The 19101-nt window shown below is 32.3% G+C and overlaps 1 protein-coding gene across 1 annotated transcript in view; it reads left to right on the top strand.

Moving 5' to 3' along the window:
• ASCC3 (activating signal cointegrator 1 complex subunit 3) overlaps positions 1 to 19101 on the top strand; it is a 307241-nt gene that overhangs the window by 262621 nt on the left and 25519 nt on the right. The window contains 1 exon segment of the mRNA XM_051997447.1: positions 15933 to 16157. Coding sequence (XP_051853407.1) covers positions 15933 to 16157 — 225 coding nt within the window.

Genomic DNA, 19101 nt, shown 5'->3' with positions numbered 1-19101 from the left:
CTGAGAACATAGGTCTTCAGACTTAGTAGACCCAGTACTTGTTGTTTCTAATTTTGTCCAAATAGGTGGACTTACAAATTTATGCAGCTGGCTCTTGGGGATCTTAGTAGGCCATTTTTGGTCTTATTTAATCCAGGTTGATGGTGTGGCCCTCCTGATGTGCTTGATACTTGAGAAGCTTCTTTGTGTTATTCAGTGTTTCCTATATGCTAGTGGTGTCAGAAAACTATCCTGCTGTAGCTCATTTAGGAAAGCTTTAAGTCAGAGGCATCTTCATAATAATCAACAAGTATTTTATTAAGTGCCTGTCTTAAAGATCTTGAATTCTAAAAGGGAAAAACAACACATAAAGAAAAACTGAAAAGGAGTACAGCTTACCTATAAGAGCCCTACAGTAGTTTTTTAGGACAGAGTCCAAGGTTCCCATAGGAAGAGATGGGAATGATGGCCAGAATTTCAGCATTATAGTGTATAGATGACCAGGTTGCTTATTCCTTAAACTGTTGCTTTTTTCCAAAGGATTCTTTTTTTTTTTTTTATAGTGTTTTTTTCTCTTTTTTTCTTATTATTATAACTTTTTAATTGACAGAAGCCATGCCTGGGTAATTTTTTACAACATTATCCCTTGCACTCACTTCTGTTCTGACTTTTCCCCTCTCTCCCTTCACCCCCTCCCCCAGATGGCAAGCAGTCCTATACATGTTGAATGTCACCGTATATCCTAGATACAATATATATGTGCAGAACCGAACAGTTCTCTTGTTGCACAGGGAGAATTGGATTCAGAAGGTTAAAAAATAACCTGGGAAGAAAAACAAAAATGCAAACAGTTTACATTCATTTCCCATTGTTCTTTCTTTGGGTGTAGCTGCTTCTGTCCATCATTGATCAATTGAAACTGAGTTAGAACTCTTTGTCGAAGAAATTCACTTCCATCAGAATATATCTTCATATAGTATCGTTGTTGAAGTATATAATGATCTCCTGGTTCTGCTCATTTCACTTAGCATCAGTTCATGTAAATCTCTCCAAACCTCTCTGTATTCATCCTGCTGGTCATTTCTTACAGAACAATAATATTCCATAACATTCATACACCACAATTTACCCAACCATTCTCCAATTGATGGACATCCTATAAAGATGATTTTCAACATTCATTTTTGTAAAACTTGGTGTTCTAAATTTTTCTCATTCCCTTTCTTACCTCCCCTCTGCCCAAGACAGCAAGGAAGCAATCTGATATAGGTTAAATGTGGGCAGTTTTTTTAAACATTTTCCATATTTCTCATGTTGTCATCAAAAATCAGATTAAAAAGGAAAAAGAAAACAAAATAAAGAAAAAAAACACAAAACAAAAAAGTGAAAATATTATGCTTTGATCCAAATTCAGTCTCTGTAGTTCTGTCTCAGAATGTGATTAGCAATTTCCATCCCAAGTCTATTGGAATTTCCTTGAATCTCATCACATTGTTGAGAGGATCCCAGTCTATTACAATTAATCATCACATAACTTGTTGTTACTGTCTCACAGGATTCTTAAGCTGAATCAGTTTATTTTGCTTGCTTCATTTGCTTTTTTTGTTTTTTAATATTTTGACAACTACATTTTAGTATTGTTGATTTCCCTTGTAATCCTATGCATTTCATTTTATACATTTAAAAACATTCTGAGAGGGGATTCACTGAACTTTCAAAAGGTTACCATGATGCAAAAAAAAAAAAGATTAGGACTGATTTAATCTAGAACCCTTCTACCTAGCTGCCTTTAGTTCCTCTGATCATTCTTGACCATGACCTGACTCCATTTTTTAATTGTCTGTATGATCTTGTGATCTTATTTTGGGAGAAAGTCTATTTTTTGACCAATATGCTTTTTTATCACTTTAACATTTATTTAAGTCTTGTTAAGAACATCCTGGGTTAAAAATAATACTCAATTCAGTCACAGATTCCATCCTAGAAACTTTTATTAATGTATTACTATATAACTAGGAAATATGGTAAAAATAACTTCTTTAAAGTTAAATAATAATTTTTAAAATGTATTTATATATTTTGTTTTTAACATGTTTAAATTTTTGAGTTCTAAATTCTGATCCTCTGTAGCCCGTTCCCCATCCACTGAGACAGTAAGCCATCTGATATCAATTATAATATGAAGTCATGTAAAATATTTCATTTTAGCTATGTTACAAAGCAAAAAAAAAAAGAAGAAAAATAAAATGAAAAAATTATGTTTCAAAATGCATTCAGAATTCATCAGTCCTCTCTCTGAAGATGGATAGCATTTTTTATCATGGATCCTTTGGAATTGTCTTGGGTCATTATATTAAATAGAATAACAGTAATAACAATAACATTAAAGGGCTACATTCTTGAAACTTAGAATATATTTCATCATCAGCAGTATATTGATGCCCTTTTTTGATCAAGCATCATTTTAAAATTTTAAGTAATTTTTTAATCATTTAGCATTTTTTTAGCGTTTTGTTTTAAAACTATATGCAGTTTTCAATTTTCACTCTTTCACCCTTACAAGACCTTATGTTCCAAATTTGTTTCTCCTTCCCTTCTCCCCATCTTCTCCCTTAGACAGTAATGCAATATATGTTGAACATATGCAATTCTTCTATACATATTTCTACAATTTTCATGCTGCACAAGAAAAATCAGATCAAAAAGAAAAAAAAATGAGAAAAACAAAAATGGTGAAAATACTATCTTGTAATCCACACTCAGTCCCCACAGACCTCTCTGTGGGTACAGATGACTCTCTCCATCACACATCCATTGGAATTGGCCTAATCACTTCACTGTGAAAAAGAGCCATGTCTATCAGAATTGATTATCACATAACTTTGTTGCAGCCATCTCCTGGTTCTACTCACTTCACTTAGTATCAGTTCATGTAAGTCTCTCCAAGCCATCATTGTTTTGTCTATTAGAGTTCTTAAGTCTTTCATTATTGTTCATTTTATTATGGTATGGGGCATCTATTTGGTACAGTGGATAAAGCGATAATGATACAAAAATAGCTGTAGTGCTAGGCCTGGAAGCAGGAAGTTCTAAATTCAAATTCGTCCTCAGATACTTACTATCTGTGTGACCTGGGTCAAGCCACTTAACTGCAGTTTGCCTCAGTTTCTTCATTTGTACAATGAAGATAATAATACTGAGCTCTCAAGGTTTTTGTGAGGATCAAATTGGTAATAATTGTACATGCTTAGCATAATGCCTGGCACATGGTAAATGCTATATAAATATTAGGTGTTATTATTATTCCCTGGTTCTGCTCACTTTCTGTCAGTTTATACAAGTTTTCCCAAGCTTCTATAAGCCATCTCTTCTTTCTTTATAACCCATTAATATTTCATAATATATAGCATAATTTGTTTAGCCATCTCTCAATTGACAAGCACCTCCTAATTTCCCATTCTTTGCCATTGCAAAAAAAAAAAAAAAAGCTGTTTTAAATATTTATATACATGCTGATGTATATATGTCCATTTCTTCTTTCTCTGATTAGCAGGTATCTTAGTAGAATTTAGTAGGTCAAGCAGAGTATATAAAATCAGATATTCTAAATGCTAACCTCATTTCTACTATTTACCTGTTATAGTTGCAAGAACATCATTTGAACTTCTTTTACTCCATTTCCTTTTTTGTGAAAAGGGCATAATAACATGATTTACATGAATAGAATATCTTTTCTTTCAGTGTTTAAGGCAAACTATACCTTACTTACGTTAGTCCATAATATTTATTGCTCTTGGACTGTGTAAAGGACAATGTAATAGTAATGAAATAAGGAAATATATAAAATATATTTTAAAATAAAGAAATATATAAAAACATAAATTTAGTAAATTGAGGTCATATTTACACCATGAAGCAGTAAAAAAATCGAGTTGTTTACAAGGCAGTATATCAAGATAAGCAAATTAATACAGTGTTAGACATACTGAAAACTGAAAAGACAGAAGGCTCTTTTACAAAGAAAGAAAGTTCAGGTAGGGTTAGTTACGGAAGTAGGTAGTAGACATTGAGTGATATTTCAGGCAAAGGCATTTGTAAAACCATAAAGATAAATATGACCTCTTGAGTTATATTTCATTTCTGTGATTGCATGAGCCATTCATTTTAGCGATTTTTTTAACTGCCTACTATATGCAGGGTTTTGTGGGAACCTTTATATAGCAATGACAGTCATAGATGTTTATTTTATTGGAAGATGGGAATGGTTAATTTTTTTTTTCAGCTAAACTGGACTTTCCTGCCTTATTTTCTTATTTTTGTTAGCAGTCCGGGTTCTAGATGAAGTCCTGAGATCCTCTCCTTCCCTTTACTTTCCCCATTCCAGATACATTCTTTCACATCTTGTCAGTTACCAGGTTCTCAAAGCTTTCTTCATAATGTCTGCTGTGTTCTTCTTTTCTTCTTACTATCACCATAGTAATGGTCTTTTTTGCCTCATACCTGAATTATTGCAATACTTCTTAATAGGTCTCCCAGTCTTCAGTTCCTTTTTCCTCTGGTCCATCTTGTACTCCATAGCCAAAATAATTTTCTTAAAATAGCACTTTTATTCTTCTCAGAAACCTATAGTCTGAACCTAGTCAGCTATTCAAGGATCCACTCAGTAAGGTCTCATCCTATCTTTACAGTCTTGTCTTATGCCATTCCCCTAAATAAATACTCTCTAGCCAATTGCATAGTATCAACCCAGCATGCAATGTGCAGATTTTTTTTTCACAGTGCCTTCCTCCTTCCCTAAATGAAATGCCTCCCTTGATGCTTCTTTGAAGTATAAATCACACATAAAGACCCAACCTGAGTCTAACTTTTTCAAATGAAGCCTTCACTGACCATTTTATGCATAACATTTATGGCTTTGTCATTGATTTGGCATTGACTCATATATCGCCTCATGACAAATCTTGAACTGATTTGCATTGTAATTTAATTACTGGTTTAATGTTTAGTTTTTGTACTCATAATAATAATAGTTAATATTTATGTAGGACTTAGGATATGCCCATCATTGTGCTAAGCACTTTAGAATATTATCTCATTCAATATTCACAAAAACCTTAGGAAATAAGTTATCCCATTTTGCAGAAAAGATTGAAAATCTCTCTAAGGGGAAGATTCTGTATTTTCTATTTTTTAAGTCTCAGAACATTTAGAATAATATTTGTTAAGTTGAAATAAATCTTCAAGCTACACTTTAATATCCAACAAATGTCATGGATATAATCATTGTTTGTTTTTATTTCTGAGTCTCAGATAATTTTCACAGTTGTTTCACCTCCAAGAAGCCCCCCTCCCAAAAAAATGAAGGAATATTTCCACAGAGAAAATGAAGTTGTATGAGTATTAGCAAAGTCATAAGAGAAAGTTTTCAAGCTTTCAAAAGACAGGCTGTGAAGAGTTAAAGTACTTAACTTTAAATGGCTGTTACAAATATCAATATTTCTCTTAGGATTCAAAGTTGTTAAGCCCTGAGATTCTTATTTAAAAAAAAAAAACCCTAAACATTTTTAAAACTATAATGCATTTTCATTCCATCCTTTAAAACTGAGTCCCTTTTTTTGTCAAGTTTCATCAAAGAGCAATTTTTTAAGGTCTTAGCTATAAATCCTGGAAAATAGAAGTTTTTGATGGAATTGTTATCACTGAAATTATTTTAAGTACAACAGCCCCAGTGGTACCCACTATTGCAAGATCCCCTAAAATCCAGCTGCCAACCATGTGGTCATTTCTCACAAAGGAAAAAAAAAAAGGTGTTTCCTCATACTCATATTTGTTGGGACATATAAATCTATTCTGCGTAAATTTTGCTGCAAGGCAAAAGTATCTCCATAAGTTTGAGATATTCTTATAAATCATCCACATATATACAGATATAAGCCTTGAAAATCAAACACACATTGACACTCTGAGAAAGTGAAATTATATCTGTCTTCTTTAAATATTTTACCATCTGTGCATCATAATATTGTTTGAACCTTTTGTTTTGGTAAAGGACATTATGGACATATTTCAAATGACACATTTTAATATTAAAGTAATTAGAATTTTTACTGTTCATTTTGAAACACATACTCATTGACAACATACATACCCTTTTCATTTCCATTATTTTTACCTAGAGTCTTAGTAAGTTCATTTATAATTTACCTTGAAACTGAGAATTAAATTAAACCTTAATTTACAGGTTGGCTATAAATGCCAGGTAATTACAATGCAGGAGGATTTTTTTTCTATTATTATACTTTCATGTATTAATTCTGTATGAAGGTGGAGATTTTTTCAGTTTAATAAATACCTCTAAGAGAACTGCTAATTATATATTATAAACAGCTAAATGGGAATTTGGATAGGTGCAAATAAAAATTTTCCATCTTGTCCTTTTCCTAGTTACTCCCTTAGGAAAATGTTAATGATTGAATATAAGGCATTAATTTGCCTTGAGGTAGTGCATAAGAAAAAGAAAAGAATATAAATACATTTTATTTTCTTTCTTACTGTTTGGTTTTCCTGAAATGTGGTATAGCAAGTGTTAAAATGTTTTTCAAATGTTATTGTAAAAATAACATATATATAATATCTAGATGATAAACAGTGTAAAAAACCATTGAAGTTAAAAATGGGTGCTAGCAGGGAAATTTACCAAAATGCACTGAATAAAGCCTCAGTGGCCAAAAGAAGGCACTGGAATGTGAGAAACTAATTTTGGTTTGTTTTAACGCCTCAGTATGTTACAAATTAATCAAGTGCTACTTAAAGTCTAGAACTCATTAACTTTATAAGTTTTACTTTTCCCATGACAGAAATTAAGTTAAAGCATAAAGCTTCTTTAGTCTCTCACATTGATCAGGCTACAGCCTCTGCTGCACAAGTGCCCTCTTATCTGCTATTTAGTAAGTTAAATGTAGGCAGTGGGGTGTGCAGCTACATAAAAGTACTAGTTTTCCTGTTATGTAATATTGAGACAAAGTATAAATTCGTGTTGGCTATTAATTTCAGATGAACAAATTAGGGAAAATACTATATTTTATTCAATTTATCTAAAAGAACAAATGCAGAGTTACAGTTAACAGATAGTCTCCCAGTAACTTTTCTAGAAAGAATAGGTCAAGATAGAAGATAAAAATATAAGTGACCACTAATTTCTGCCAAACCCAGTAAACTGCAATGTTGATTTATTATGGGTGTCTTTTAAAAAAATGAAAAAGTCACATATGAGGTGAAATCCCTTGCAGCCTCACCTCTGCCCAAGTGCCAGCAAAACACTGAAAGAAATTTCACTGTAGTCTATATTTGTCAAATTGTTCCCATGTGAACAAGTAGGTTCTACAAGTTGTATGATGTGATCATTTGACTAAAGCATCATATTAAAACCTATATCTCTGCTAAATAAAATAAGTACAGTATGCAAACAAAACAGAGTAATGCACAATTCTGGACTTTACATGGGGTAGCTAAGTTCATGGCATTTGCAGAACAGATTGAGGTTTATAATGAAAAGGAAAATGAAAATGAAAACTCCTGAGTGAACAGCAGGGCCCATTTGATGTGATTATGAAGGATGTTTCTTTATTCTGTCTTTTCTTGTGCAATCTAAAAACAGTAGCAGGGGGTTACAAGCAGAGTTCATCATAAGGTTGTCAATCACTGTCATTTAACATTTGCAGTAGAAGATGTCTTTATTTCAGGACAGCTGGGCAAATCAGAGAAACAGATTTGCAGTTAGTAGTCTGTCCGGCCTACACTAAACAAACAAGGACAGGGCAGACATAGCGGCCTCTCACATAAAAATATAATGGACTCTGCTGACCTTGGTGCCCTTCTTTCAGCTTCAATCCCAGTTGCATAAAAGCTTCACTCCCTATTCTCAATTTCCTTTAATTACGTACATGATGCAGATAAGAAAATGAACCTCACAGTCAATGATCACACACAGGAAATTAAGTAGACAAGTTGTTTAAAAGTAGAGGAAGGTTTTGGAAGTAAATATATGTCACATTGTGGAAGTAGAGTGCTGTGTGTGTGTGTGTGTGTGTGTGTGTGTGTGTGTGTGTAGAGTGCTAGGTGCTTGTTCTGCTCAGTGTCACTCCAGTGACTCTTCTGTTTTTCTGAACTAGAAAATTAAACTCAGTGAAAAATTTCCTTTGTAAATATTCTGAAAAATCCAGAATGAAAGAGTGAAGAGCTAAGGAAAGGAGTGAAGTAAACATGCAACCTTCTAAAAAACTTGGAAAAATGATGACTCAAGATTCCAAGAATAAATGACCACAGTTTTCACAAAAGATTCTGGCAGTGAAATTGAAGTTTAAAAAGCAGTTGTCTTCAGCCTGTCTTCATTTTTAATCTGCTTCTGGAGTAAGCAATCGCATAATAAAATGCTTCCAGTAGTTCTAGAAACTTTTCATTAAAATGCCTTTCATTGATTTTACTTTGACTTAAAAACACTAATGTTTAATATCAAAATAACTTACCCAGTAGCCCTTGTTTTTCTAAGAAGTTTTACCTGGTATCTAGGGGGAAAAAAGGAGAGTGGGAGCTCATCCTTACACACTGTCTTACCACAGTCATTTCAGTTAGTTTCACTAAGGTACATTTGAAAAGAGCATTTTTCCATATCACATTCAGAATCACTTGCCTTTGTGAACATTTAATTAATATGGATTTGAAAGAAGTCTGATTGGAGATTGGAGACTAAAGCCCACAGTATCAAATCTATAGTTCAAGAGGGATACAAAACCCTGAATATTTTATCTTTAATTTGACAGTCTCTTTGTAGAATACACAATTATGAATGCATTCTCCTGTTATGAGAGCATTGTCTTTCAGAGAACCAAAATATTCACTGACCCAGTTACAGAAAATGTGTGATTCTTAGAAGAAAAATGAAACAAAAACCAATTACTCATAAACTATGAGCATAAAAGTTATCAGTTTGGTGAGTTATATTTCAAGGAAGATAATTTTATTCATTTTTATATATTAAATTACATTTCCAGGAGTATGAATGCATTTAGATGATTTAAAATACAAATTTTCAAATAAAACATATTAAAGTATAACTTCATTTGAAAATCAGAAAATAAAGGGGTTGAACTAAATCATCTCTAAGGCCCCTTCCAACCCTGTATCTTTGATCCTTTGTCCTTTAAAGCAGGTAGCCTTAGAAGCTGAGAAAGCATCCTCAGGGCTTTCAGATGGCCTACATCAAGTCATCATCTAAGTGACTTTTGAAGTCAGTGAGACTTCCTATAGAACAAACCATGGACTCTTAGTAGGATAACTCAGGTTAAACTAAAATGACCTCATTTTTATTTTTCAACAACAACAACAACAAAAATTGACCGCTTTGCTAGAGCAAAAAATAAAATGAACTTGCTTACCACTAGGGGGATTGGGTAGAATAAGTGGGAGAAAGGAATCACTGTTTTGTTTTGTTTTTAATCTCCAGAATTAGTGAGAGGAATAGTCAAAAGCATAACTATTGATGAGATACTGATTCTTACCTTAAGCAAATGACTATTTTTAGAAATAAAAATCTAGGTTATATTATAAACACTGACAATAAAGAGACCATCTGTTAGATTCCATAATCTTCCAGTGCACTACAAATACAGGTATAGATATGCTTATCCTTTAAGTAGTCTGATTCTTGTACAAAAAATATTTAGCCTTTCATAGGTCTGAGTTTAGCAGCTTTTTTCAGCTATATAGAACCTGTCAAGGCTTATCCTATACTTAAGGAGCCCAAGATCACCTACATACTATGACAAAGCATTAAATTAAACCTTTTTTGCCCATTAAAATGTGATGCTCTTTTTAAAGACAAGAAAGACAGCTATCTAATAGATGGAGACAGATTTTTACATCAGATTCTTCAAGTGCATAAATCAAACATTTGTAGATTGTACTTCATTGATAACTATAGAAGTAAATATTCGCCTCTTATCTGAAAAGTGATATGCAGTTACCTTCTAGGTTTTCCTCCATTACTAGAGTATAATTTTTCATGTTAATCTTCACTGAAGTTAATCTAGTCTATAAAGGGTGATAAAGATTTAGGTCTTGTCTCAATGAAAATAAAACTAAACTTTCCTTAGTGATGATGCCTATACTTCTTTGCATCAGCTATATATAAACAATATCATAGTCTTCTCCTTTGCATAATACATTGCCTTCTCCCAGCTTAAAAAAAAACCCTGTAAAACACATTCTCTTTGCATCACTATCCCTTTAGTTGTTGAAGCAAATTAGATGTTTATGTTATAGAATGGGGGAAGGGAGTGGGAGGAAAGGTGTACCACTTTAGATGGTAAAAAGCTTTTTTGAGTACTGTATCTTTGCTAAGGATAGAATTGCTATAGGAATTCATCTATTAGTATTACTCTCCAACCCCCTGTAGTTATGCTATGTTGTAACTGCCAGGGGGGAAAAATCATATTTAATTGGTTTAGAGGGCTTTTAGTCAAAGGAATTGGAAAGCCACTAGCCAAGAGAGATTGTAGCATGCATTAAATACAGGGATTGCTGGATTGACTACTTCAATCAAATGGATTTCTCAGGATAATATCTACACTAAGATTTTGCCTTTTCATTGTAGTCTTTCAAACAATTTCCAAAAAGTTTCCTGCCATTAAATATATATATATATATTTATTTATCTGACCCTGAAAATTAACCTTTGCTTACTACCGGATACATTATCTCTATTATGTGATACTTAGAGATGTGAATAATTTCCCCTTGGTAAAGATGGGAACTATCATTTCTGGGATGAGGACAGTTCCCAAATTACTTAGTAAGTGATTTTTGTTTTTCAGTTGAGATTCTTTGCCAGAATCTTGCTGACCATTCATTTTCTTTTTAGGCCTTAATTTCCTACATAACTTTTGGCCCATGTGACTATAATAATAGTATGTTTAATTTTTTCCCCCCACTGGAAATAAATCAAATAGAATTTGATTGCCTCATATGAACTAAAAAGCATCTAAAATATTGAAATCTTTTTGACCTGCAAGTGAATTTAAAGCTTAATTATTTGGAAGGGGGAATGGATAGTTGGGGGAAATTCCTGAATTATCCAGATAATTACTCTTTGCTTTTTACTTGCTTTTTTGAAGAACAAGATACATACAACTGTGTCACCATTGGAAGTATCATTCTCCTTATCCCTGTAGCTTGATACCTTGCAGTTATTTTAGATTCTTCCTCCTCTGTCTATTATATCTGTTGATGCTATTTTTCTTTCCTAAGGTGCTCTTCTATCTTCAAGACCTAAAATAAGTCCTTCCTCCTCTGTAGAACTGTCCCTCACAACTCTCTCCCCTTTATGAATTCTTCCTGTACTTACTGTCTCTTCTACATAATTTTATTAAATACTTTATTGTTTCCTGATTATTTTGTGCATCAGTCTTGTGACCACAACAAGTTTGTAAAACAAAGTACTCTGTTTTCTGTCCCTGTTCTGTGTCCTATCCTGAGGTACACAGTACAAATTAGATACTTGATAAATGTAATCAATCATTGAAATATCTGATGGTCTATAGTAGTCTGCTGTGAATTGCTCCGCATAACTGCCAATAGTTTTCTCCCAAGCTCAAATAAGATTGTATGTGTGTGTGTGTATGTAATATTATATATATATATATATATATACATATATATATATATATATATATACATATATAATATACATATATGTATATATATATAATGTTTCCCAACTGCTGACTAAATATAAAAATAGGAAGAGCAAAGAAAGACAGAATCAGAAAATGGAAATGACTGACTCAATGAAAGTAGAACATTCAATAAATTAAAAATTACTCCCATAACTGTAGAAAGAAAAGACAAAACAAAGAAATGGTAGTCATAGATATTACCTGAGCAATGCAGAGAATACTTAACCAAAAAAAAAAAATCTAAAATACAAAAGAATTACTATGTTTGTTGCCTCAATGCAGATTATATAGTCTGTTAGGATGTATATGACACATTCACAAATAACCACCATATTAATCATATGCAATAAGTATATAGAAAAGAGGTTCAGAATCTTATGTGAGGCTTAATAAGGGATCCAGCCAACATGATGCAGATTGTCCATTCAATTTCTTGACAATCCACATGAACTATCTAGTTATCCCTTGTTCATATATGAGTAGCCCATTCCATCATTTGGTTCTGATGATATCCTATACCTGTCTTATGTGTAGTACTTCATAAGCAACATATGCTGCCTATTCAATCCTAGTATGCATCTTTCTATTGATCCTTCAATAATCCTCTATTTTAATTCTCTGAGAATATGTTTTCAATGACATAACTATACATCATCACCGGAACAATGTGTTAAAAAGAAATAGACCCTTGCTTCAGGAATCGTTCTGGGGTCATTAAAACACTATATAGTTTTCCAAAAGTGATCCACCTTTTTCTGCTCCTGTTCAGTTCTTGGTCCAACTTATTGTCCATTCTAAAATTCTAGATGATATCTATTTTTAAGAGATAGGTAAAAGAGGTGTCCATTCTTGATAGTCTCTGTGACACGCCTAACTCTGTTGTAGTATGGGTAATAAACATTTTACATCCACTTTTTCCTGTCTAGAATTTACATAAATTCTTTTGAATAATTTTAAAAATCTCATTTAGGAGGATCTATGTTGTTTTGGAGTTTGATAAAATCAGTTTATGTTACTCCCAAATAGGAGCATCTGGAAGACTTCACCATCTAGGAGTAATATGTCTTCCATTTTGTCCCTGAATTGAGTATTGTCTAGGATTGTGGCACCAAAAAAAAAAAAAACGATTTAATTTTGGTATATGGATGAATGAATAAAAATGTATTAAGTGTTTACTATGTGCCAAGAACATATGCTAACGTCTTGGCAAAAGCAAAGCAGTGTTTGCTCGTGGGACATTTCTAAATGTGAGAAGCAACAGATATATGCAAGGAAGACACATTCTTTGAGAAACCTATATTAATGAGGCATTTGGTTCTACAAAATCAAGTGTTTTTTTTATAGTCAAATTGTAAGCATGGTGGGATGTTGAATTCACTAGACATTTCAGTTAATCGTGTGCCTATAAATATTTGCTCTGCCATAAAAAATTATTTGCAAAGCCTTTCTATTCCCATGCCTTCATGAAGGAAAGTCATAGATAGACAGACAGATAGATAGATAGATATACTGACTGTATATATGACATATATGTGTATGTGTATATATGTATGCATGCAACTATGTAGATTTTTTTTAAAAATCATACAAAATGGAAAGTAAGCAGGTGGGAAAGGAGTTACTGTATTTTCTCTGTACCTTTTTTTAGGGGCCAGGGGAACAATAATAAAATCCCATAATTTTCCTCCCCCAAAAGTTTGGTATTCTTCCATCTTTCATATACCTTGAGGCAGTTAAATGGTACAATGTAAATAAACATGGAATCAGTTAGAAGACCTGAACATAAATCTGGCTCAAGACATTGACTAACTGTGTGACCATAGGCAAGTCACTTAACTTCTTTTTGCCTAAACTTTTTCATCTGTAAAATAGGGATATTAATAGTACCTACCTCCCAGGGTTGTTGAGGATACAGTGGGGAAAATGTTTGTCAAGCACTTTGCTAAGCCTGAAGCAAAATAAATAAGTGTGTGTGTGTGTGTGTGTGTGTGTGTGTGTGTGTGTGTGTACATATATGTATATAGGCTTATGCCCACTAGGTTGTGCCAGTTTCCTCTTTAGCATATATTCCATCAAGTCCAGTGTGTTTTTTTTTTCTTCTTTTTCTCTACTGCTATTTCTACTTCCTCATTTTGTACATTGAGAATTATGAGGAGTCTAAATTTAGTGGCCCCACTCATCATTTAGGTTTAGTTGACAATGTTTGCTTTATCTTAATTCATAACTATAGAACTGAATAAAGCAAAAGAATAATCTAGACCTGATTAGGAGACTGTGGAAGAGATCACCAAAAAATGGGAAGTGTTTCAAGAAAATTCTTTCCTGAAATAGTATTCTGGTAAAGGAAGTTCACAAATTAGAAGAGAGGGCTCCTGGGCAGAATTTTCTCCAGTGTTTGGTTTTGGTGTGAACAGCCAGGTCCACAGACTCTTTATTCTTTGTGATTCATTGATATCTGTTAAATTCTCTTGGTAAATGTTAATACCTTTGTGTCTTCTCTGATATCTTTTCCCATTTTCATCATCCACAGCTTATTTAGATCAAGATATGGTTGTGATTACCCATCATACTTTATTCATTTTTCCTTTACTCTTATTTAGTATTGACTTTGAGATTTATTCAACAAGCCAAGTATCATCAAATAGGAATTCCAATCTGTTAAAATATAATAAATGTCTTTTTCTTTCTTTCTTTTTTTTTTTTGGTGATGTTAGTTCATTCTCACTTGTACTTTCTCCTCAAAGATAGCATATCTTTGATATAGGTAGTTTTGAAATTTGCAGAAGCCTTTGACCTCTCTCTTTTCTTATTACTGCACCATGTTTTCTAACATTTTTCTCTGTTCTACTCTATTCTCACTTTTTCATTGAAATAAAGTATTAAAATATATGTGCATATTAAATTTAAAGGGTCTAATCAAATTAATTTTAAAACTTCTCCACAGTTTCATTCTCTACAAAAATTCTAACATTAACCGAGTGAGACGAATAAAAATTAAAGTTTATGCATAGAACAAAATGAAGGGTGGGAAAGGAAATATACTGAATACTACAGAGTACTGAATATCATATAATGAAACCTCAAAGGAGTGCCATCAGTATTTTCTTCACATCCAAGAGTTAACGTGAATCAAATAAATCAGGAAAAAGGGGATAATTGTAGAACAAATGATTGATTTAGTTAAAACTATATGTAAAGAATAGCTCAGTTATCAAGGGCAATGGGGTGTATCTCAAATAATTGCTTTTTAGAAAGTAAGATTCCAGATTCACACAACAGTAATAGCTAGAGCTTATCTATGTATGTGTGTGTGTATGTAATACATAGATAAATAAATATAATATGCAAAGAAGCCTACATATTTCTACAACATAGCACACTCTCATTAATGAAATAGTAAACTATATTTTTATAACATTATCAACTTTCTGATTTCTGTAGTTATCTAATTGCTGGAAGAAAAATATTCCCTAGACCATTTCTTAACCAGGAGCCAGTACACAGGTTTCAGGGGATGTGTAACTGGGATAGCAGGAGAAAAAAAAAAATCACATCTTTATTTTCACTAACTTTTTTTATTTTCACTAAATTTTTATATCCTATATATATTCTGATACAAAAAATATTAAGAGTCCCTGTGTTAGATGGTTAAAGGTGATTTCATGGCAGTAGAGTTAGAAAGATTATGTAGTAGTAGAAAGACCAGTGGCCCTTGAAATCGATGGTCATTCACACAAGGTGTTTGTTAAGTGATGTGGGGTAGAGCTTCTTCCCCAGAGTAGATTTAAATTTGTGAAATAGGGTATTTCTGTATTTCTATCGGTTTAACAAACCTCATAAAAGTGTGCCTAGACTATCAGGCTAGTAGAGTTTTGCCTTACTGAATATGACTTTAAAGACAGAAGAATGAAACCAAAGAAACCAAGATATGAATGACTTCAAAATGTTTTTCCCTCATGTAATTTATATAGAAGAAAATCAGCTTTAAGTTATATGCTACATAGTAATAAATGTAGATAATCCAAAAAACTGTATATCATCACTGATTATGTTAACATTCAAAACTGTTGTTTTAAGAAAGCAAAAGTCTAAGAAATATGACAGTAGGCCTGATTTGCACAAGTTGTTTCAATGTACAATCAAAAGCAAAACAACTAATTATTTTTAGGTCACAACACGTTTGTGTATATGTGTGTATAATTTTCCCGTTTTGTTTTTAAGGATGCTGAAGAATATGCAGATCTGCCAGTAAGGCACAATGAAGATCAGATGAACAGTGAACTGGCAAGGAATCTCCCCATTGAAGTAAATCCTCATTCATTTGACAATTCCCATACAAAATCACATCTCCTTCTTCAAGCTCATTTCAGTAGAGCTATGTTACCATGCCCAGATTATGGCACCGACACTAAAACGGTATTGGACCAAGCTGTCAGAGTATGTCAGGTATGACAGTCAATTTTTATACTTATTTTTTTTCTGTGTGCGTTATAGCATTTTTCAATATCAAAGGAAAATATGCTTTAGTTTTAAATTTTTATTTCTGCTTTATGATCAGAGTTGGTGAATTAAATAAAAATAAGAATAATTAAGAAATCCATAAATGTGAAAATCTGGTATAAGTGTTTAAAATAAATTGAATATTTAGCAAAAACAAATTGGCAGATATTGATTCAAAGAAGTATCTATTTGTCTTTTTCTTTAAGACTAACATATCAGTTTTATTATTTTATTGATGAGAATTAGAAATTAGTTTCAGTGAAAATACAGATTAAGCTTAGCATTTTTTACTTAATTTATAGCAAAGTACCATTAAGAATACTATAATCTGCTGCATGTAACAAGAGTTTAATATTTTAAATTCTTGTTTAAGTTCTAGTTTCTTAGAAATAAGATTATACAAACTCCCTGCTAAATTTGTCTTATGTGAAAAAAAATACTTTCTTAGTTTTCATTTTATATGGAGAGATTTTTAAATAATTCTTTTTTCTAAAACATGAAAAAAATCCATTAAAATGAATATCTTTTGTTTTCTTATACTAATGGGTGTCTGTGAAGAACTCTGTTAAACACAGGAAACAAAAAGAAAACATGGTTCTAGCAGGTGTAAATATTTTTTATATTGTTTTGTGATTAACACATGGCTTATGTCTTCAAAAAGATTATTTGTTCCTCATTAGTCATTCTTTATAAGCTAAGATTAAAAATCCTTAAGTTTTAGCAGTGGAAAGCACTTGATATAAGCACTGTCATTTTTCCCCCTAATCATTGACCATTGGAGAATTCTGAAATGAAAAGACTTGTAAATGGAATTAAACTTTTTAAGTACATTTATAAACCTACAAGTAAGCACAGATATATGTTACATATGTGTTATATGTCCTGAATTTATTTTATTATAAGAGAATCATGCCTCTACTTCAGGTCTTAATAGTATAGAAAAATTGAAATAATAGGATGATTACAAAGAAGTCAGTTTATAAGCAAATGATAAAGAAGAAAGGTATAGTCAAATTGTTTTTTTTTTTTTTAATTTTTTGTTTGATTTTTAGTTTCTATTATGGAGTTTTTTCTTAGAGACATGGGCTCTTCTTGATCCTATGTTATCATTTTAAGAGCAATAGCATTGATAATCTTAAATGTTAAACCTTTTTTTTTGGTGACCCAGCCTTTTCTTTTCAACTTGAGGATCTACATCCTTACACTATAAAAGCTATAAAGAAATGTCATTCAGATCTGTGTATTAAATCATGTTCTTCTCACAACTCTTTACCCTCCAAACGTGTGATTAAGATAAATCAGTAGGGAAGAGGAAAGAAATATTCAGGTGACTGATGGAAAACTAAAGAGTTGATAAATTTTTCCATGATTAACTCACTATCTTAAATCATTGGCACTACAACTTTCAATAGGCATATGCATACTCTAGCTTTTGTAAGCATTTGTTTAAACAAGGGTTTTTTTTTCAGGCAGCAATTATTCAGGCTGATGGAAAGTTATACCTTCACGGGACAATGGCATGACCTTGTAGTCTGTCTGAGAACAGGATTAACCATAAAGTCAGCTCCTGTGCTGCTTCAGTCTAAGGTGTTGGGGAAGTCACTTAACCTCTGCTGCCTGAGCATAACTAACACCTTACACAGATGATATATTAATGTTTATAAAGTAAATAAAGATTCTGGGACTAAAAGACATAGCTTGATATTTTAAAGTTCTTAGAAGTTTCTTAGTGATATTTTCATAGTTCCCTCTCAAAAGTATGAAAATTCTGATTCCCTGAAAATTGTTAGCCTCTAGTTCATAGACTATCATACTAGAAGGAGACACTTTTATATTATGGACACCTTAGTACAATCATTTACAAAGGATTTGGTCATTGTATTTTCCCAACTCAAAAATATCCTAGATATACCCATTAAACACCCCACCCCCTACCCCAACAAATCCTTTATCATTAAGATTGTATGTGTTTTTTCTACTTTTTTTATATTTTAGTATTCTTGGCAGTAGTATCTTAGTCCCTATTATCTCTCTCTCTCTCTTTTTCCTTCCCTCCCTGTGTGTGATGGAGGAAGAGGAGAGAAACATACATACACACACACACTCTATCAGCATACATACTATAAAACTTTAGATATGACTAATATTTTCAGTTTTTGTACTTTGTTCATTATCAGCTATTTTGAGAAATTTTAGCTATTTTCTACGTAGTAATTCGTTATCTTGGTCCTTTACCTCTGCGAATGTTTTTCTTGATTACATTAGCTAATAAAATGTATCCATAGTTCCTGATATATGAACTGAAATCATTTTAATGCTAGTATACTAAAGAAAAAGGCCTTTATATTAACCCTCAGAATCAATGCCATTATCTGTATTTGTATCTCACTGATGAGATATGCCAAGAAGTTATGACTGACCTAAAAGCTTGCCCAACAAATGACAAAACTAAGACTGGAGAAAGGAAATGCCCAGTGGTTTGGTTGGCTTACTGAGCTATATTTGTTTTCTGAATTGACAAGGGAATGGATGATTAGAAAGCTAAAATAACTCAGAATTGATGTGATGTCTCTTAAAGTTTTCTGTGACATAAAACTGACCTTAAGTTCTAAAAAGCTGTACCCCTGGAACATAATCTCTGTAAGATCTTACCAAGCTAGAAAGTCTAAGTTTAAATTTGGAGATAGGTATGTATATATGTTGTCTAAGGACCTACTTGAACTAATTTTAGAGAAGCTTTTAAAGTTTTAAAGTGATAAGAATTTTTAATCTGCACATCATACTCTGTTTCTGTCATTTTTAATGTGTAAATTTGAACTTTAAGGATTTTAGAGAAATGGGTTTAAAATCCATTCATGACATTAATTTATCAAGCAAACTTATGAAAATC

The sequence above is a fragment of the Antechinus flavipes genome, chromosome 4 (assembly GCF_016432865.1).
Source record: "Antechinus flavipes isolate AdamAnt ecotype Samford, QLD, Australia chromosome 4, AdamAnt_v2, whole genome shotgun sequence".
In the NCBI taxonomy this organism is placed as follows: domain Eukaryota; kingdom Metazoa; phylum Chordata; class Mammalia; order Dasyuromorphia; family Dasyuridae; genus Antechinus; species Antechinus flavipes.
The sequence above is the reverse complement of the archived record's forward strand: the minus strand, read 5'-3'. Positions and strand labels throughout refer to the sequence as shown.